This window comes from Apium graveolens, unplaced genomic scaffold (assembly GCF_009905375.1).
Source record: "Apium graveolens cultivar Ventura unplaced genomic scaffold, ASM990537v1 ctg8251, whole genome shotgun sequence".
Lineage (NCBI taxonomy): Eukaryota > Viridiplantae > Streptophyta > Magnoliopsida > Apiales > Apiaceae > Apium > Apium graveolens.
This window is the reverse complement of record NW_027421020.1, coordinates 1-21,832: the sequence shown is the minus strand read 5'-3', so window position 1 is coordinate 21,832 and position 21,832 is coordinate 1. Positions and strand designations below refer to the sequence as shown.

At 35.6% G+C, this 21,832-nt stretch overlaps 2 protein-coding genes, 1 long non-coding RNA gene and 1 pseudogene across 3 annotated transcripts; 1 reads left to right on the top strand and 3 right to left on the bottom strand.

The window, feature by feature from the left end:
• Positions 1-1,481: 1,481 nt before the first annotated feature.
• LOC141704796 (uncharacterized) lies at positions 1,482-2,237 on the top strand. The gene has a single exon (XM_074507968.1). The coding sequence runs from the start codon at positions 1,482-1,484 to the stop codon at positions 2,235-2,237; it is 756 nt and encodes a 251-aa protein (XP_074364069.1).
• Positions 2,238-3,889: 1,652 nt separating this feature from the next.
• LOC141704797 (bifunctional dihydrofolate reductase-thymidylate synthase) lies at positions 3,890-9,559 on the bottom strand. Its single transcript, XM_074507969.1, has 12 exons — positions 9,240-9,559; positions 7,070-7,578; positions 6,584-6,983; positions 6,425-6,469; positions 6,282-6,347; positions 5,958-6,019; positions 5,802-5,876; positions 5,541-5,706; positions 5,337-5,460; positions 4,986-5,092; positions 4,685-4,852; positions 3,890-4,175 (listed from the first exon to the last, which is right to left on the bottom strand). Exons 2-11 carry the CDS (start codon positions 7,495-7,497, stop codon positions 4,742-4,744), a joined length of 1,584 nt encoding a protein of 527 aa, XP_074364070.1. The 5' UTR covers positions 7,498-7,578; positions 9,240-9,559; the 3' UTR covers positions 3,890-4,175; positions 4,685-4,741.
• Positions 9,560-12,419: 2,860 nt separating this feature from the next.
• Positions 12,420-15,852, bottom strand: LOC141704795 (uncharacterized). The gene is made up of 5 exons (XR_012568081.1): positions 14,654-15,852; positions 14,191-14,311; positions 13,981-14,104; positions 13,469-13,531; positions 12,420-13,067 (listed from the first exon to the last, which is right to left on the bottom strand). It is a non-coding gene; the product is annotated as an uncharacterized LOC141704795 (long non-coding RNA).
• A 2,561-nt stretch (positions 15,853-18,413) lies between these two features.
• On the bottom strand, positions 18,414-21,102 carry LOC141704794 (pentatricopeptide repeat-containing protein At3g49740-like; annotated as a pseudogene).
• Between the last annotated feature and the right edge of the window lie 730 nt (positions 21,103-21,832).

The following is a 21,832-nucleotide window of genomic DNA, read 5'->3' as shown; positions in this document are numbered from 1 at the left end:
CAATTTTAATTATTTTACGTGAATTATATACTTAATTAAGAAGATTTGAGCGTGATAGTAAGAAATTTTGTGGTGATAATTCAGTAAGCAATTCAAATTTAATTATTTTATCAAAGTTAAATAATTAAGAACCTACGAACGCGATTCAGATGATAAGACCTTATTTTTTCTCGAACAGTTTATGGGTTCAATTCTCACCGCTTATCCACAAGATTTCGGAGACTGCTTGGAATTCATTAACTTTCAAGTTTCGGATAACCCATTTATTAATTAATTAATTTTTTTATCGTAGTAAATCCACAGCCGCTACCTTTCGGGTGCATATTGGGTAAATCCCACGGGTTCACGCAATAGCCTGCAAATCACGTGAAACAAGGTAAACCGTATTTAAGCGATAAACTCTGACTCAGAAAATATAACCATAAATTCTCCTCCTATAGGATTCGAACATTAGACCAAGAGTATATTAATCCTCTTTTTAACCAACTGAGTCAACCCTTGCGGACCCATTCATTCATTTTTCATCAACATCAAATAAATATACTTTTTTTTGAATAAATCAAATAAATAATTCTTGATATGAAAAGGAAAAATTGATTTTTTTTGTTATAGTTTTTGAGCCCCTTGAACTTCATATATACTCTTTATAATTCTTTGATGTTAGCTTAATCAATGGTATGATGCATGTCACAGCGGCATGGGCATGCCAAGATGGATATGTCATGACGTCAATTAGTCAGACATGTCTTTTCATAATTCGGCATGCCTTTTTACTAATTTTTTTATTTTTTAATAATTATTTTAATATTAGAAATATCCGTAAATAACAAATATAATTTTAAAATATTTACATATATTTTAATATCTAAAAAGTTACTAATGTAAATATGTATTATTATGGTATTTAGTTGTTACTATCAACTAACTTTAATTTTAAATTAAAGTTCACTGTATATTAGTATAATAATTATTTATTAATTTTTATTATATTTAATTGATAAATTGCATACCATTTGGGTATGCCTTTTGGCATAAAGCATACCTTTGGGTATGCCTTTTGGCATAAAGCATACCTATAGGCATGTCTTCGGAGAGTCTCGTGACATGTATCCTAATCAAATGGTGTCCTAGATGTTCATTTTGATCGCATATATTTAAATATAATTGTAACAAAAATTGTCCCATCAAAAGTCTAAAGGAAGCAAGTGGAGGGAGAATAACATACAAAATCATTTTTTTAGGCTATAAATACAAGGCTAGCCTCTCAAGCATAGCTCACTCCAAAGCCAAAGAAAATAAGAGAAAAAAAAAACTTCTTCTTTTCTTTGCTTACTATGTTTATGTTCACTCCAAACACTACTCCAAACTCTCTATTTGACAACTTTTTGATCATAAACCAATTCTCCATTGAGTGACACCATTCTAAAATCCTCACTTCCATTTCAAATTTTGAGACTCCAACTCAAACATAACAACAAAAAATGGATTGCTTTGATATCAAAGTGGAAAAGGCCAATGCAATCTTGAGGTACAACAGACTTCAAAAGATCACAACTTTGTTCAGGTTCATGGAGGTCTGCATATTTCTATTCATTGTAACAAGGATCTCAGCTCATTTGCCATTGGCTTTCAAGGTATCCAGTGACTGTCTACGCGGTCTCTCGATCACTATCTTTAGCCCTGGCTTCCTCTTCATCCTTGGAAATGCAATTGTCGTCGTTCTTTTCTTGAAATCTGGACAGCTTTCAGCTCAGGAAACCAAAAACTTTAACCCTGTCATTGAGTTCTGTAATGAGTATGTTGAGGGGTGTGAGAACAAAATTGGTATTGATCAAGTCGACGGAGTCAAGAAACAGAGGAAAAGGCAGGGGAAGAAACAGGTGAAAGGTGACAAAGAAGAACCTGTGTTAGATTTGTGTAGTTTTGAAGATAGAACGATGCTTAGGAGCCACTCGGAGAATTTCATAAAACACCAGCCTCAAGATTCTTGCAGGAGACTAAGGCGAACTGTGACAGAAAATGGTAGGAAAAGCGAAAAATACAGTGAAAGAACTGATTATGCAGTGATCAGAAAAACACCAGAGCACGAGACTTGGGGACAGAACTTCAGTCGTAAATGTTATGCAGAGGATGAAATGAGTGGCGAAGAGTTCAGGCATACAGTCGAAGCGTTTATTGCTCGACAACAGAGATCTCTGAGGGAAGAATTCTCATCTATTGTAACTTATGGAGCTTAGATGATGAGCGGAAAAGAGAAAGATCAAGAGGTAGATCAGAGATGCCTCTTTTTCTTTTTCATAGAATTATGTAGTTATAGTTAGCTTAATTATCTAAATCATGCTACTACAATGGCATGGACGCTGTACAGTTTAAGCACTAAAATCAATGAGAATTTTATAGTCTCACTGGTTTTAAGTTGTATAGAGATGCATGCAACAAACCTTACTAGTAATTTGATGAATGAAACTAAAGTTGTACTCAGTGCACAACTCTCCGCATCAAAGATCCGAGAAATCCGTGCTCTTCTCGTAGAGATTATTTTTAAAGGATATCAAACGCGTGGCATAACGTATAACAAGCTGACACTTAATTCTTTAAAAAAAGCATTTCTAGACATATAACCGAAAAAATCACAAGTTTAAAGATGGAGATAATCATGAATGGGTTCAGCAGCAACTTGTAAGATGCCAAATGAAAATTGTTTCATAATATTTCCGGAAGGAAAATGCTTGGTATACAGAATTTTTTACATAATGACATGTGATGAATTTTAATTGGAATGACCCATCTGCATTTACATCAATATCACCAATTAAAAACACCTCACATCAAGTGTCATGTCATTTTTGTACAATTTTTTTGTACAAAATTCTGTACACCTAGCACTACTCTTCCCGGAATAAAACCTATTTGTAATAGTAGATCAGAGATTCATATATGTGAAAGACAGTGGAAATCCAGAGAGACTGGTAATATTGTGGGCATAATATGAGGAATGGCTATATATTCCACATTCTTTTATAAAGATTAGTGGCATAATGCAAATTGACAACTGAATATTGAAAATTTCAAAGATTTGATTTTAGAATGCATAAAGGAACTCCACCAGAGTTTTGCTAGTATTATTATTTAAAAGATCATAGTAGAGTTCTAGAAACAACGGAAAACATGGTAAATTGAATGAAAAGATAATTGCAGGTTTGCAGGGCTTTTTATCAAGGAGTACTGGGTAAATGATATATAGTGAAAAGTTCAGTAGCTTTAGTTTAAAACTGACAAGAGGATAGGAAAAAGTAAATGTATTGGACAACACAAGGATGTTTTATTTACTAGTATGTCTAGAATTCAATGATGCTAAAGCTAAAATAGATTTCAAGGGAACTGAGATGCTAATATTGATACAAATGGGAGGGCTAAGACAAATATTTAACAACGATATAAAGATAATTTGATAATGCTAATATGAGAGATAATACTTGATAATTTAATTAAATACGGATCCTGGTGGGAGGGCTACGCGAAGTGAATATATATTTGGAAAACAGAAAATTCATGAAGGAGAATCAGGAGGCGGGCAATGTTGACTCCTATATGAATCGGATTAAGCTACTCCTACTTTCATGGTGCAAGATGAGGTCAAGGGTTGGATATATTCCTAAATTCTAATTCCTTGCAGAGGTTAGGTGCAAGATTTTTCAAAGGTCAGTGGAAAGACTAGAAAATGGGAAGCAATAGACATGAGAAGCCATCTCACAGAAAGCAACAGAATTGTGTCTACAAAATAAACACAATTCTAGACCAAAGAAAATTAATTGGCATGACCGATGAACTGATAAAAGGCTTGTAAACAACTAGAGCCAAAACAAATTTACTTTAAAGACAGTTAAAATTAAAGAAAAATCATAAACCCTTACACCATTCAACAGAAAGTCATCATCCAAGTTGAACAATCCTGGCGAGGGGGGACAAAACACGAATATAAACTAAAATATCCGGGGAAAAACCAAACCAGAAAGTCGGATAAAAACATCTAAATCACCTTAGAACCACTGATCTGTCTGTGGACCTAAAGGATTTTCATTTCCTACATATGACTTTAACTATATTTCATCAGATAATTTCTTTTTGTATTATGTCATGATAGAGATCACTGCAAAAGCTCCCAGTAGCTGTTCCTGATCACAAAGAATAAACACGTTCAGTCCTTGAGTTCATTTTCTATTTGGGCAATAAGATAATTATATATACAATGGAAATGAGGACACTGCATCTCATTACCAAAAGGTTCAGATACTACAACAATACTCTACAGTACAGGCAAGGACATTTTTACAACCCAAAATTTAAGGACAAGCAGATACAGTACAGTAACAAAGTTATGTTAGGGCACTTAAAAAGAGATAATAAGATTTGAATTTTGACAATGACACTAAAAGAACTTATGTCAACAGCAGATGATTGTTTCATATCTTTTGCTGTGACGGTTTTACAATACTGAGGCTTATGTTAATTTTTGCAGAGTAGTCATTACAAAAAAAAAACAATAAAATGGAAAATTATGGAAAATTTCTGAATTCTGAATCGTGTACCCTGACTCATTCATAGACCTTTTCGCATGACAAGTTGCAATTAATAGACATACTTGACATTAGATGATTGCCACATAATCAGATAGCTTACTTGCCTGAAAAACAACTGCATATAGGCAGGTTAGAGTCCAAACATTTGGATAGTCATCATGTTATACTGCCATTTTCATTGCGATTTTCTGGTGGGGATCATAGCCAATGAGTTTGAAATCAGCAGCCTCAAAAGAGTCTATGTCCCTCTTCTCAGAATTGATCTTCAAGACCTAAACATTAATACAAACTTTAGTTCCATACTGGATAGGAAGCTAGAATACAAAAAGGATGACCAAATCCACTTCATAATACATAGGCGCCTTTTTGCAGATTACGGTTCATATCTTTTTACTTGATACTTACTGGAAATGGCTTAGGCTGTTTCTGGAGCTGGTCTTGAAGAGGTCTTATATGGTTACAGTAGACATGAGCATCCCCAATAGTATGAACAAAATCTCCGGGCACAAGATCTGCACGGAAGATACAGGGATTTTTTTTGTAAATACTTCTAAGAAAACCCACAAATCAAGAAATCAATTGTGCCTAGTCAGCGGATCGATCCACGTGGAAAATAATTTTTTTAGAGTTGATTAGAGAAAATGATAGCTCTCTAGCATTAGAAGCATCACGGTATATAATTTGCAACAAGAAACAAACAGTGGTGCAACAATTAATGCAATAACAAAGCTAGCCAGTTGGTGCCGAAGTGCATACCACAAACATGAGCAATCATGCATGTTAGGAGTGCATAGGACGCGATGTTAAATGGAACGCCAAGACCCATATCAGCAGAGCGCTGATACATTTGACATGATAACTCGCCATTTGCTACATAGAACTAAATGAAAAGAAATAAAAATTAAAACACATAAAGGACTGTATAAAATATTAACATTTAGAAATTGTCGAAACAATAACCTGGGCAAACATGTGGCAGGGTGGGAGTGCCATTAGCTTGAGATCAGATGGATTCCAAGCTGAAAGGATAATTCTCCTGTCATCAGGATTATTTTTTATCTTTGAAATAACATCCAGCAACTGATCAAATCCTTGTCCAGTGTAGTCAGCGTGCATATCAGTGTACCTGTATATGACAAGTTCTACAGGTCAACAAACAAGCTAAACTTCTGCATTAAATTCTAGTAACCAATAGCTAGGCTACAGGAAAGGAGATCACACCTCGCACCAAAGTGCCTCCACTGGAAACCATATACAGGCCCCAAGTCACCTTCTTCTCTATCCGCCAAACCAATACTGGGAAGCAATAAAACTATATTATCATAAAAGAAACTCATAAGAAGTAGCCTGTATCTGAACCATGAAACAACCAACTACCTGTCAAGATATTCCCTGGATCCATTTTCCTCCCAAATATTAACGCCCTTCTCCTTAAGAAACTGTATACAACATCAGATTAACTGTAAAATAATCTTAAGCTGGAACTTATTAAGCAGAACTCATATGTATATTTGACACATCTACATATTTGAAAACAGACTGTTCAAGTAATGCTCGAGAAAAAAGACATGACCTTGATACTAAATACTACCTTCTAGTGTGAGTATTACCTTAAGCATGCAGCAGTAATAAATATAATTAGAACTTAACACTAATAACCAAAACAATAAATTTTGCATCCTGCAAAATTGATATTATTACCTTCGCATTCGTTGAACCACTGATGAACCACAGCAGTTCTTCAACAACTCCTCTCCAAAAAACTTTCTGTCCAGTCACAAACTGAATCTCAATCTAAAAACTCATTAACTTGAAAAAGAAAAGAAAAAATAGCACAGACATGCCTTGGTTGTAAGGAGTGGAAAAGATTTGCGCAAATTGAACCGCATCTGTAAACAAGTAAAAGGAGAATCATATAACACATCAGCCCAGACATATGACATTATTTCTTAAAGCTTAGTATAAGACAGAAGGCATTTATCTTTAGTATGAGCTACCGTTACCTGGCAACCAAATATAGACACGGTACCAGTTCGTGTCCTGTCATTCTTTTCCACGCCATTTGAAATGATATTCTCAACCAGTCTCAGATACAAATACTCCTCATGTTTCTCATAAACTGGCTTTGGGAGGAAAGAGAACCTCTGAATTTCAAACTTACCAGAATCTAAGTTACCATCAGACAGCTGATCATTGGCCTCACTTGTAAGCTCCACACCAGAATTCCTCACACGGACATAAGTTGTAAAACAGTAACGGATGTTGTTTTCCACCACTGGGAATGATGAGTACCATGGCTGGAAAACAGATTCATTGATCGGAGGGATGAAGGTATCACATTCGATGTGTTCTTCGATTTCGGTGATGTGGACTGCATCACATCCAGGAGCATTGAGAGCTTCCCTGCATCAATAAAACAATACATCACATATGTTGAAAGGAAATCTCCTTAATAAATAATAAAGGAATAAACAACAAAGTGTAGTCACCTATATATCTGGCCACCCCCAATGATAAACACCTTTTCAATCGAAACACAATAAGGAGATTCTGCTAATAATTCCAGAGCAGAAAGCATGCTTCCACATATTACAACATTTTCGGCAGTTGCAATGTCAAAGCTCCCTGAACGAGTCAGAACAACATTAAGGCGTCCAGGCAGAGGGCGATGCTGGAGCGGAATGCTTTCCCATGTTTTTCTACCCATAATGACAGCATTTCTTTTCAAAGGATCTGATGTAGTCAGGGTGACATCCTTGAAAAATTTGAGGTCAGAAGGTAACTTCCAGGGCAAACTACCATCCTTGCCAATTCCCATATTATGGGCTGCAGCAACAACAACTTGATAAGTCCTCTGTGGATTAGGACTTGTAACAACACTTCCATTGGTTGGATTTGCAAGAGTTTCACTAGCCATCACTGTAGCAGAAGTTTGACAGTGAGTGAGATTAAATGATGATTTGTAAATGTACCGCCTTCTGAGAGAGTACAAAGAAGCCTAAAACTCAAACAAAATGAGTTAGTTTAACTCAAACAAAATGAGTTAGTTTAAGTGAAATTCTAATCACAAGAAAGATAGATAATCCAAAATGGCATATTTAGTGAAATAATAGTAGCAAAGAATTCATACTGAATTAGGAAAACAAAAAACAAAGAATGCTGCAAATAAGAAACCCAAGGTAGATCAAGAAACCTAGATTCCTAGGCTAATTATATATAGAAACAAATGTCTGTGTTTTACCAGTGCGCACACTTGATATAATAATTAATGGGAATTTATCTGATCAAGTGATGGACTGAATGATCAGAAAGCCAATCTCTTTATTTAATGTAACTAAAGTAACTACATTCACGAGTCAAGGATGAGAATTACCCAATAATTCGAAAGCATGGTTGACTAGAACTAATGTTAATAATTTGATTCACCAAAATAAATTTATTCGATATATCAAACACACTACAAAATTATGAAACAGACAGCTAAGCATAAAATGGATGCATTCTTGGACAGAAAATTAAGTCAATTTCTTAGTTAATGTGAAAGGTTATGGCAGAAAAATAATGTTTTCACATTGAACACGTTTCTTAACTCAGCAGTCAAAAGGAAAACTTGGTTTGAAATTTAGCAAGTCAAAACCGGAACCCCGGTCTCAAAAATAGAAAGTGAAAAGACTATATACTAGAAAAAGATGCGGAAAAGGCGAAAAAATCCAAACAAAGTCAAAATGTTCATCATTTAATGATAGGAAACAACACGTTAATTTAATGAGATTCTGAATAGAGTAATAGACTACACATTCCAAAGAGCGGTAGACGATATCAGTTTACCCACGTGAAAACAATTGTTTGAATAACGGGCAAAAGAAGTCTAACTACCTCTATCCATATTATCCTTTCCCTAAATACTGAGAAATAAGTAACTACCGCCTACCTACCAACAAGCGAAAACGTAGAAATAGACGCAAAAGTCCAAATGACAGTTAATCCGAATACTGCAAGTAGGTAAGTGTAGTGTGCCTGTCTAGTCAACTACCAGAATATGCTCAAGTTGCCTTAAGTTTTCTCACGAAAGATCATAACAACAATGTCAAACAATTAAGACGTGCAACTCATGCTACTACATAGTAACTTACCAACTGTCCAACTGTATTTCTTACACTAATAGAATTCCTGCAACTTCAAAGGTTTGTACTGAAAACATCAAACCGAAGCAACAACTTTTCATAAACTCAAAAAGACATCCATAAACCGACTTAAACGAAGCTAAATGACAGTTATCTAAACATCAAAGCACATACAAAGACATAACTAGTTCAAAAAAACAAAATCAAGCACGAACACAATGAAATCAACAAAATCTAACCAAATCACCACCAAAACATCGCAGCAACACTACTCTACAGTACATAACATAACAGTTTTACACAGATCCGCAAGCGAAACCAGACAATCACACAAAATCAAGTAAATTCACAATGCAAATCACAAAAATCACCTCCTCAACAACTCAAAGTTTCAATCAACACATAAAATCGCTAATTAACAACAATTCCGGTAAAAAACATCAATTACAGCAATAATCGCTATCAAAAGTAACAAAAATGCATAAAACAGCATAAATATACAAGTAAAAAGGAGAGAAATGCAGGAGAGAGTTACCGATCGGAGAGCAAAGCAGGAGAGAGTGAAGCGAGAGCGAGCGAGAGAGAGAAAGAGAGAGAGAGAGAGAGAGAGAGAGAGAGAGTGGAGTAAATTAGGGTTTAATTATGTATGAGAGAGAGAGAGAGAGAGCATTGACGCGTGTGTGAAAAACAAGGAGCTTCGAAAGCGGTTTAGGATATGTAAGTGAGATATGTAAGTATATTTGTATGTATAGGAGGAAAAGAGGGGGGGTGAAGATGAAAGACGACACAAAAATCAAAACTCACGCTTCATGCGGATGCCGCCAACGCCCAGCTTATTACTCCCCCCCTTTTCTAGTGCTTTGCTATGCTTTTAACACTTTCTCATTTCACCTCCAAATCCAATAATTGTTTTTATTTTCTCTAATAAATTGTAATTTAAGATATTTGAATATCCTTTATATACATAAATATTTATAAAAAATTATTCATTTGACAAATACATCTTATAACATTATATCCTGCGGATATATATATATACATATCACACTATATATTTATTACGCTAAGTCGGGCTATTCACGGAAACAATCTTCCTAAGGGCAGAGTACATCTTTCCCACTCAGGATACTACTTTAAGCGGTATATACATGGTTGATTAATGGATATCATGTAGCATTACTCCCTCCGTCCCACCGGATTATTTATGTTACTTTTCGGCACGTTTTTTAATGCTCGTTTAAAGTATAGTTTCATAATATATTTTTTTGTTTTTTTTTTGAATAAAAGTTTTATGTTTAAACTTTTATTCAAAAAAAAAATTGAAAAAACATTATGAAACTATATTTTATAGAAGTCTAGAAATGTGTGCCGAATAGTAACGTAAACATCCCAGTGTGACCCGTCCCTTAATACTTTTCCCGTTTGTCTTTATCACGTTTGCTCATGCACACTTTAATAATTAATATCTTTAATTTCGTATTAATATAAAATATAAAAAGTTCACCGTATTAAAGTACTCATAAATATGGGTCAAAAAAGATCACTCATGACTATATATATACTCTTACAGATTATGCCTAAATTAATAATTTGTCTCATGTATGAAACGAGAAAAGTAAAAAGGTACAAAGGGAGTATCGGTTTTAAAAAAATCTCGAGGTGAGCGAGGGTCGAGCCTATAACCTGGGAAGACAGAAGATAAACTCTTAATCACTTGAATTATCTAATTTTAATCAAAATTGTTTTTTTTATCTTAAGTTAAACGACCGAACCGAGTTAAAATGATACAGAGCTAAATGAGTTAAGTTATGGTCGAACATATATAAAAATATGATTATAATAATTTTTGAAAGTATAATTTATTAATTTGTTTACAAAGTTAATTTTAGGAGGAGCTTAAAATTGTTATTATTTTGTTTATTCATTTTTTAAATAAGATGGACCACACAAATTATTTCAAATTATTATTAATTCTATTATTTAAATATTTTATAGTTGTACCTAATTTAAATCACATCCACGTGGAATACGTGTTCCAAAGTGTAACATAGCATGCAGCAACACGCGGCAGCAGATTGAATCAGATCACAACCGTCCACGTGGCTACCGATCTGCATATGCCCTGTCTCTGTTGCTGTTTAATTGCCTCTGTTTTTTGTAAATAAAACCGGATACGTATAGAAACTAAAAAGTTATCACTTGAACGTCTCAATTTCAGCTCATGTTTACATCAAAGACAAGAAATAATGTGGGGCCCAAAGTGCTCTAATTTGGATAACAATATTAATTTTATTTTAAAAAATTTAGTTTTATTGTCGATTTTTTAAAAATGTTATAGACCAAAGACCCTGTATTATTCTCCAAAGTGTAATGTCAATGTTGACGATGATATCAAGTTAGCGACATCCCCATCTTCTATTCAGTTGTAGCCGAAAATGACTGAATTGATGAATATCGCCGAATTTCGATCTGGACCTGTTGCTCGATTAGATCGGATGTCGGTTCAAAACCCGGACCAAATATAATTGATTCGGTCCCGATTTTAAAAATAAAAAAATTGATTTTTGATCCGGTTTGTTGTAATATAATTGATTCGGTCCCCGATCTTTAAAATAAAAAAAAAATCAATTTTTGATCATGTTCGTTGTCCTGTGTAATCCAGTCGATTGAACATGTGAAAATTTCGGCTCAGTCCACTGTCCCGTATGATCTTGGTCGAAAACCTGAAAATTCGAACTTAATGCTCATGAATGGTCCAGGCCGGTCCGGTTTTGTACTTTTATGCAGCCCTGGACAGATGATTTTTACTATTAATTAATTATGTTAATAATTTCTAAAAACTTGGGAACACTTTGAAGTTTGAGCTTGTATTTCAAACAAATAAGCAAAAATATTGCATAATAATTAATGAGAAATGTTAATTACAGAGCAAATTTTTTGTTTCCAAAACAAAAAATGAGTGAAAATACTAAACTGTTTCCGCATTCACAATAAATATTCCCTAAAAAAAATTAAGAAAATAGTAATTTGATAATTTCACGCTCTATTGTTCCGGAAAACAAAAAAAATACTTTGAAAATAACTTTTTTTTATTAGAGTCGAACCTCATTCCCAACACAATTCAAATCAATATCAAATCGAATGAGGAAAATAAACCTAAAACCCGTAATTTGGTAGATATCACACCTAAAGTCCGTAATTCGGTTGATATCATCGCATTTGACAAAACTCATGACTAGATAGACATTACGTATTTCACATTTTTAACCAAAATGAAAAAAAATATAATTGGTATTTGACTTTGGACTTTCCTTCTTTGTTAAAATACGATCATCAACTTTCATTACACTTCTTATTCAGTCTATAAAATATTAAAGTAGGTGAAGATTATATAAATGTACAAACTTAACAATCAATCGGAATAAGAATCAAAACTTAAATAATATACACTAAACAAGATATATTATTCCCTCCGTCTCTTGAATTGTTAACATTTGAAATAAAGTGTTCGACACGCATTTTAAAACTCCTGTCTAGTATAGTTACATAAATCATTTTTATTTTATTTTTCTTTTGAATAAGTATTAAATATTTAAACTTTTATTAAAAAAGGAAATTTTTCAAAATAAGTTATGCAACTATGCGAGATAAGAATCTTGAAATACGTATCGAACACTGACAATTCAAAGGGACGGGGACGGAGGCATAATATATATACCAAAAGAAAAGGTCAAATTCATTTGAATGGGAAAGCTGAAGAGTTAAATTAACAAAAAAAAAAGAAAGCTGAAGAGTAATATTGCTTTCCATCAGTTGAACTCTTACCTCAGGTACAGGAGAGGTGTACACGGTTAGGTCTGGGGTGGTTGCAAGGTCAAATCCGTATCAAACCATATAGCGGTTTTCTTAAATCTCCAACATCAGTCGTAATTGCGGTTGCGATTAATTGCGATTTTTTCAACCGTGACTTTGCGATTGGTGCAGATTGACTTGCAGTTCAACCACCGACTTGCACGGTAAATGATAAGTAAAATAGTTCATTATAATATACTTGCGGTTCAACCCGATTTTTACGATTATTTAAAAATCAAATCCGTAGTCACCACAAATTTGCGATTCATGTACTTTCAATTCGCATTCGATCCGCATTTTCCGATTATCTGAGACAAGCAGTGCGATTGCCGCGGTTCCCACCTACCCTAATTACAGGTCAAACATGGTATAGTTCAAACTCGCAGCTGCATCTGCCATTGTAAGTCTTGAGGGAGATACAATGTCGGTAGAACTAATCATTCATCTGAAATCGAAAATCCAAGATGTTCCTGGCGGAAATATGGCATCGTAGAAATTTTTTCTTCTGTAACTGCCAAAAAGTATTGGAAAATTTTACAAGGTGTTAGAAAATATTCATCTAAATTTAACAAAGATCAAAATTTACTTTGCAGCTAGACAATAATGAAAACATGAGATCGCCAACAAGCCCTCTCAGAAATATAATTCTAATCGAGTAATCGGCACCTAGCTGTGGGGTTAAGATCAATAAAGTGCCAAACTTAATTATAGAAGCAAATCCATTGCATCACATGAAAATATATTATCAAGCTCGAGTCGAGTCGGAGTTTAAGCCATATGAATCAAGCTCGTGAAAAGCTCAATTCTTTTACGTTGTACCAAAAGCCTTAGCGCGTAGCAGAGACTGCGTTGGGTACTTTCGGATAACAATAGCATTGTTGCAACAACCAAACTTAGAGACCCTGAAAATACCTCATCTGGTCAGCAAAAGTATCCCGGTGCCAGATTTGGGGTACTGATCCATCCTTCATTGATCTACAAAAAATTCATATCCAGATTCACAACTTCATTATCAAGAATATTTGGAAGGATGACAAAATAAATAAATGTCCATAAACTAGATGATAGATACTAGGAGCCTGGGATCATGCAACAAGATTACCCACAGTGACTCTCTTTTGATGATTTTTTTTTATAAAAATTTAGCTGTTTATCTATATATTACATAGCTTCAAAAGCCCCTGCATGTATCTAAAACAAAGCTAAATCCTAGACAATATGATGTATTTCTAGTAAGTGCATCCCGAGTTTTTTAACGGGAAGGAAGGAAGTGATTAGGAGGTGGTAAAGTACTTTCATCCCATTTTTGGAGTGAAAGTTTTGGAGCGAAAGATTGTCAAATTTGCATTCATTAACACTTGCTTTCGCTCTTTTTAAAAACTCGGGAGCACGATTACGGAAGTAAGTGAAACTACTTTACTTACCCTTCACTTGCTTTCCTTCCTTTTTAAAACTCCGGAGCAAGGGGTAAATTTGATGTGAGCCTTGGGCAGGCAGAGAGGGAGCTAGTTTTATGTCAAACTCTATGTAAAATTCTCGTCAAAAAACCTTAACAAAACAAACAGGAGCTGGTTAAGTGAAAGAAATATATGAAATTCAATCCTGGTTTGGAATGTACAAATAAAAAAAATGACCTGGTATTCTGGTGGGTGCATGTTCAATCCTGACTTGGAGTACTAGACCCACCGTAACAAAAGCGAAAACCTCGGCATCAGCTGGCAGCTGTGTAGAGGAAACCAGCTTTATGTGCTGCATCTGGCCATTAACATTTAACAAGTCAGTAACGTTTAAGGATTGAAAGTAGTACTTTTTTGGGGGGAAAATCAAAATTTATAGTGTAACATGAATACTTGTTGAAATAATATAAAAAACAGTAAATCAAGAGGGAGAGAGAATTCAGAAGGATTATAAATGACTATGTAATTTTGCAAAGGAACAAAAGACTACTACCCTTCTTTTTCTTTGCCAAGTAACCCAAGAGGTCAAGACTTATTTTAGTTCATAAAGAATGACACCATAAGATATTTTACAGGAACCGACACTTCCACAGACAGAAAATTTGCCAAGCATGTTAAACTGGGAGTAGCAGATTCATACTTGATAAGCATTGTAAAGACTAGGATGGATGAGCCCTGACATGCTTCCGGCAATCACAATGAAAGTTAATGGCGTCATTTGAATAACTTCAGTAACCCGATAACCAAACAGCAAGTATTTATAAGTGATCACCCAGGTTTAGTAATATGATTGAGATTCCAAAAAAGAAGTAAAGAACCACCTCTGTAATCTGCAACAACCATGACGAATATACATAAATCTTATCAAAATTCAAAAGTAAAGACAATTAAACAAACTACGCGTTGTGGTGGTCCAGTGCAGTTGGCGCTGCAAGAGTAATCCTCTAATCTTCTGTGATCTATGTTCCAGTTTCACACCGTTACAGAGTCAAGTTATATATCTAAGCCGGAAAGTATACAAAACAAGACAGATGAAAATTGCCATGACAAAATACTCAGGTCATTCTACAGCTTTATCATCAGTAACAATTATAGCTGCTCCACAGTAAGGGCAGTCCCCACAATCCCGAATCCATGGATACAAGCAACACTAATGGTATTTGTGCCCACAAGGAAAGCACACAAGTTCAGCTCCCTCCAAAAAGATCTCCAGGCAAAAGCTACACTCGAGTGACGCATTAGAGATATTTTCTTCATCGCCCTTCTCTGTAGTGGTGAAAACCTCAATGTGCAGATGATCCAAATCAGCTTGAGCAAGTCCAGGAGGACGGTATTTTGTAGATTCTGATGCTATGTATGATCCTATGTCAAAGCTAGATCTGGTAGATGGGTTAAGTCTAGCCAACATGCGCCACTCCTCAATATCCCTCATATTTCTATGCGAGTCAAGGTATGAGGCTCTTATGTTTCCCCTGGGATCACTTCAAAAAAATAAGATATCTAAGTGAAAACATTTACTTCCACTTAATACAGCAAGTCACTCTAACAATAATGATAAGAACACATTCAACGGTGTAATAATAAGACCAAGATCAGATGTTACAATTAATCAAACTCATAGGTTTGCAAAGCTAAACAAGGCATCAAGAAAATGACACAAGGAAACCAAAAACCCTAGAGAAAGCTCCCTCATTTTGGGTTGAAAAGAGCTTATTACTATGACTAGACACAAGAATTCATAATTCCAATTTCGCAAGTGGACCACACCATTGTAATGAACAAGCCTAAGAGGAGGTCGAAGGAACCTAATTTACATAATGGGACATGGAATATAGTAGTGTGTCAAAGGAATATATGTGGATGGCACCACAAAAAGAGAAAGAGAAGGAAATGAAAAACTTGACATAAGAATGTTTCAGGATTCAAATTTCAAGTGAAAAAAAATCCCTTGAATGCCCATTATAATCTGCAGGATCCTCGAGTCCAACTAAAATTTCTTCTGATGTCTAGTGGAAGACAGGTAATAGGCCTTTGTCTTAAAAATCAGACCACTGTTGGACATAGCGAAGTACTTATGCTTTGAAAGAAAGGTATATGTCTACAACACCCTATTGAAAGATTTATTGCTCCTAAACTACAAGCCCTTTAATACATCAGAAACCAGTCAGGATAACAACTTAAATTACTAAAATCCAAATCAAGAACTACAATGCAAAAGCAGATCAACTTGCATTCAAAGTGAATAATAGCAATTAATACATCAGAAATCAGTCAGGATAACAAATTAAATTACCAACACCAAATCAAGAATTACCATACAAAAGCAGATCAACTTGCATCCAAAGTGAATAGTAGCAACAGCGAAAAGAAGAATGCACAAATTTATTACAAACATCCGTCCAGTTAATTGAATGCCTCTTAATCTCTCAAGGAGCCTTTCTCTAGCAAGCAAGACATCTCCAGGAAGCCTGTCACTCCGAACAAATCTCTCACGACTAGGTATGCTTGTAAAAACATCCAAGTCGACATTGGCTGGAATAGGCTGGCTGCTAGAAGCTATGTTACTTGGACTCGGCTAGAAGTGTCCGACATGGACACGTGTCCAGGTATCAGACTCGGCAACATTTTGAAAAATATACATGTTTTGGGCTTGAAATAAGTGTCCGAGTCCGAATGTCCATGTCCAAGTGTCGAGTGTCCGACACGGGTACTCGGAGGTAAAATGAAGAGTCCGAGTAACATAGGCTAGAAGAGCCACCTCTTTGATCAAATCTAACTGATTCACGCTCCTGAGAACAATAGTGCAACTCAGTAATCCATAACAACAGGTAAAGTTCCAAATAACTAAAGAATTCACGAAAAGCATATCCACAAAACAACAATTATAAACTCTAAAAATTGGCCAAAAAGGAATAAAAGATCACACTATTGCAAAAATTTAATATATACTCAAGCCATAAGTCTTCAGTGGATTGATTTCAGAAGGAACGAACATCAAAAGGTAGATACACACGATGGATTCAAACATTACGACATGATGCAAACAATCATTCTAAGTTGCAGCAGAATGATTCTAGCGTCACCACTGCAAGTGTCATATCTGTTACTTGTTTTAAACATCAACTTCAATAACCAAATCATGCAGAAGTTAAAACATACCATAGAGAGCATAAAATGAAAGAAAAAAAATGAAGAGATAAGACCAAAGGAATTTATAGAATCACTTGAAGCTTTGATTCTGAGTATCTAACTAGGCCTCCAACTGATAGCTGGTCAGATGTTATCTTCGATAAATGAATCCTATGATTCAGACTCTCCTTTGAAGAAAAAACTGTGCCTCACTTAAACGAAGGTGCAACTTGCCAACACATGCCTTAAGTCTAAAGAGGCGAGGTATGCACGTCTTTTTAGCATCCACCTTGCCCCAGAAATCAATCAATACTGATTAAACAGTGAGAGCTATAAATGGTAAGTTGTGAATTAAACTTCCCTATTGGGTCTAAGGTTTCCTATTAGCCTGTAATTGAAGACAACTCAATACCTCAAATAAGCAGCTTTCAATGTTGTAAGACGAGAATTCATAGTCAATAGAGTGAAAATTATAAATGATGATGCTTTAAAGAGCTAAGCAACTTATCATCCTGTAATCTTGAAAATACCTAAAGTTTTTATTGGTAAATATCAAATGATAAAAATGAGATCATGAAAATTGAAATGATCCAAAAACCTGTTCCATGTCAATCGATAAATAATCATCTAAGTTGGAAATTCATGAGCTGTAATAACATAATAGCAGGCAGATAAAGACCTAAAGCCACCTCACCCGCCAATCCGCCGTCAATCGTCATCCTATTCATTTAAACTTTCATAAAACACATGTGAGAAGAGGGAAAACTTTAAGACGCAATGTGTCTCCACAATCCTTTTCCTCCACGCTGGTGGCGGATTAGTAGGCTATCTTTTATTCTCTATTGGCTAGTACACCTATTCAGAAAGAAAACAAAAAAAAAGCACCAAAAAATTCAGAAAACCGTCACACCTTCATTTAAACTTTCCGCGCTCATTTTCCATACTAAATAAACTATAAATAACTTCATTTAAACTATCATCCCTCACAAAAATAGTATTTAAAGCCATATCCGAAAACAAACGCCAACACTCTTGAATCAATCTCAACAACCTCATTTCACAAATTAACCTAAAACCAAACTAATCACCACAATAACACGCACACAAACACACACACACACATCAATCAAGCACAACTAAAAAAAATAAAAATCGAAACTTTTTCTTAATTTACCAAATTAGCTCTGCGAATACTGTGATTATTTCCTCGTCTGGGATGATCTCATCCCTCCACATCATGATGATGCCTGCGAGAGCCATGGCTGTGATGATTGTAAAAGAATACGATATTACTAAATTCCTTCAAATTTACACTGTACTGTACAAGTTACAGAATTGCAAATCTCACAATTTATCAGTATCACTGTACACACTTCTATAATTTTCTACAATATGTTCAAGAATCCTAAAGTATAGAGGAGGCTCCACCTGTCACATTGCTGTACTGTACAAGTTACAGAGTTGCAAAATCTCATAGTTTATCACCATATACACCTCTATTTATACCAAATATTCAAGAACCCTAAAGTATAGAGGACGCTCCACCTGTCGTATCGCTGTAATGGTTTAATACAAAAGCTTTCTTTGTCCTGATTCCATGAACCAAAAACTGAGCCTCGCTCTCAGATGTACACCTACTCCGTATAAACTATTGTCAGTAATAAGAACAAGCGCTCTAGTGGTTTAGGACCTGACCCAACTGCAGCCTGGTTGTTTTATCACTCCACATGTTTTCATCAGTTCCCTCATATTAGCTGCCTCTTCCCATTGACTAGCATCTGCATATATGTTTGACAAAAGTACATACACTGTTGGATTGTTGTGTTCTTTTTAAGAAGACATTCAGCTATGATTCTTCCCAACCTTAGATTCCCATGAGCTGCACAAGAACTAAATAAGGTCCACCAAATATTGGAATCTATGTCAATAAGCTTAGTTGTTATCAGTTTTTCTGCAATATCAAGATGACCAGCTCTACCAAGCAGGTCCACAATGCAAGAGAAGTGATCTACTCCAGGTTCAAAACCATACTTATTGACCATAGAGTTGAAAATGTGAATGCCATTATCAACTAGACCTGCATGACTACAAGCTGAAAGAACAGCAGTAAAAGTTGCCTTATCTGGTTTGATCCCAGCTGAATCCTGCATCACTTCAAAACAGCGAGCTGCTTCAATCCCCTCTCCGTGCTGTGCATAGGCCGAAATCATGGAATTCCATGATATATTGTCTTTTTCATTCATTGCTTTGAACACTTTCACAGACCTATCCAGATCTCCAGATTTTGCATACAATGTAATGATAGCATTCCCTAAAGAAGTTTGTTGAAAATACCCATTTTTTAAAATGTACCCATGAATTTGTTTACCATGTTTCAAGGCAGAAATGGTGGCACATATGCTCAAGGAGATACTAAAACTATAAGCATTTGGACTCATATCTGATTTCAGCAGTTCAGTAAATTCGACTAAACCCTCCACTAGGAAGCCATTCAATTGAAGCCCTGATATCAATGAGTTCCATGATATGAGATTCCGATGGCACATGCCATTAAATACTTCATAGGCCTGCTTTATTTCACTGTACTTAAAAAATGCAGAAAGTAATGCATTGGACACTTGGGTATTTGAAAAAAGTCCGTATTTGAATACAACAGCTAGTATCATCTCCACAGAGACCAGCATCTCAGTGCTTGCTAAAAGACTTCCAACAGTGAACTCATCCGGTCGAATCCCTTCACTCTGCATTTGCAGATATGCCAAGATTGCTGCTCCAGCCAAATGTCCCTGTGCATAGCCTGTTATAATGGTGTTCCAAGATACTGTATCCTTCTCTTGCATTTCCTGAAAAACCAAATGAGCGGTGTCCAAATCCCCACAAGTAGAGTACATTGTCATTGCTGCATTTCTCACAGAGGTACAATTCATAGCCAATTTTGATAGCTTGCGCGTGTACTTGTATGGCAATTCTAGCACATGAACACCCCATAACACTAACAAAAGTTAATTCCGTGGGTCTCAAATTTGCTTCTTGCATATCTTTAAACGTAAGTAATGCCTCAACCTCTCTTCCTGCACCAGCTAAACCAGCTATCATAGCATTATAACTAATACAATCACAAACCTCACCTTCCCACCTTCAAAAACTTCAACGCGTCATCAACACTTCCAAAATCAAAATACATTGTCAACAAAGCATTAACCACAGACGATTTAACTAAATACCCGTCTTAATCACCAACGAATGCACTCCCCTCCCAAACCCCTCAATCTCCCCACAACACAACGACAAAACACTAGCAAACGTATAATTATCACGCCTCACACCCACCACTCCCATCCTCCTGAACAACCCGAACGCAATCTCCCTACCCATTCTCCGCACACCCAGTAATAACCGCATTCCAAACCGCCACATTCCTCTCCGGCATTTCATCAAACACTTCCCACCACACCCCACTTCCACTTTTCTCTCAGACATTTCATCAAACACCTTACACGCATACTCAACTTCCCCAAGTTTCGAGCACGCCGACAACAATGTCGTCCAAGAATAAACATCCGGGCTCTCAATCCCCTCAAAAACCCTCTTCACAGACCCCAACCTTTCTGATTTTGCGTACAAGGAAAGCAAAGTGTTTGACACATGAATGTACTTTTTAAGACCGGACTTAATAGAATGACAATGTACTTGAGTTCCAAACAATATGTTACGATGATTAGCACATGCAGTTAGGGTTGTTGACAGAGAGTAATGGTCTGGTTTGAGGTTATGAGATGCATGCATTTGTTGAAATAGGTTTAGGGTTTTAGTGTAATGGCGTGAACGAGTTGACTCGGCAAGTAAACAGTTGAGTTTAATGAGTTGTGTAATAGCATTTTCAGTTGCTAGGGTTTTAGAGGACATGCTCTGTCGTGAGTTCCATACACATCCTACGGGCTACGTGATATAAAAAATTGATTTTAATTTTAAAAATGGCAGGTGAGTCAATAATTCGGAAATTGATTCTTCCAAAAAGTTGATGCATTCGGAAAAATCATAAAAGTGTGATTCTCAGTAAACTTATAGTCAAGCTAGTTATTTTCTTTTGAAAGTTACCGTGGTCATTTTAATTTGGACCCGCAACCCTTCATGTGTGTATTGGGTAAACCTTATTAAAAAAAACTATTTTTCCTATATCTATTTGCGATTTTACATTTGTTTTGAAATCATATTTTTTTTAATGACTCAATATTTTTTGGTTAAATTTGAACTTACATGAAATTTTTGAGAAGACGGCGGTGTTGCACGAACATCGTCTTCGGTGAACTATAACGGAGTAAGAAACTATCACCGGAATAGAGAGGAGGTAGGATTTGTGTTTAGGAGCCTAATGCGATATTATATAGACTCGGGGAAACGTGTGCGCTACTCCACGCGTAATTAATTAAATCACGTTAATTAATCAATCGGTTAATAAAACAAATCCGTAATTGAATATGAATATTATTAATTCAAATCAATTGTAATAATCCGTATTCAAAACGAATTAACATTATTAAAACTCAAGCCCAGTAGAAATTAAATTAGCAAAGTTAGTCTGTGATTATTCAGGCCATTTTTATGCTATGTTCGTGTCCGCAATCGTCGCACACGCAGGTAAGCTCGAAAGCTTCGCAAGCCTCGGTTTGCCCCTCGAAAGCCCATGATT

Excerpts from the sequence above, each read along its gene's own strand:
- LOC141704796 (XM_074507968.1), top strand. The coding sequence starts at position 1,482 with ATGGATTGCTTTGATATCAAAGTGGAAAAGGCCAATGCAATCTTGAGG.
- LOC141704797 (XM_074507969.1), bottom strand. The coding sequence starts at position 7,497 with ATGGCTAGTGAAACTCTTGCAAATCCAACCAATGGAAGTGTTGTTACA. Across the intron at positions 6,020-6,281 it reads GTGGTTCAACGAATGCGAAG|TTTCTTAAGGAGAAGGGCGT; the intron begins GTAATAATATCA and ends TGTTGTATACAG. Across the intron at positions 5,093-5,336 it reads CATGATTGCTCATGTTTGTG|ATCTTGTGCCCGGAGATTTT; the intron begins GTATGCACTTCG and ends TCTTCCGTGCAG.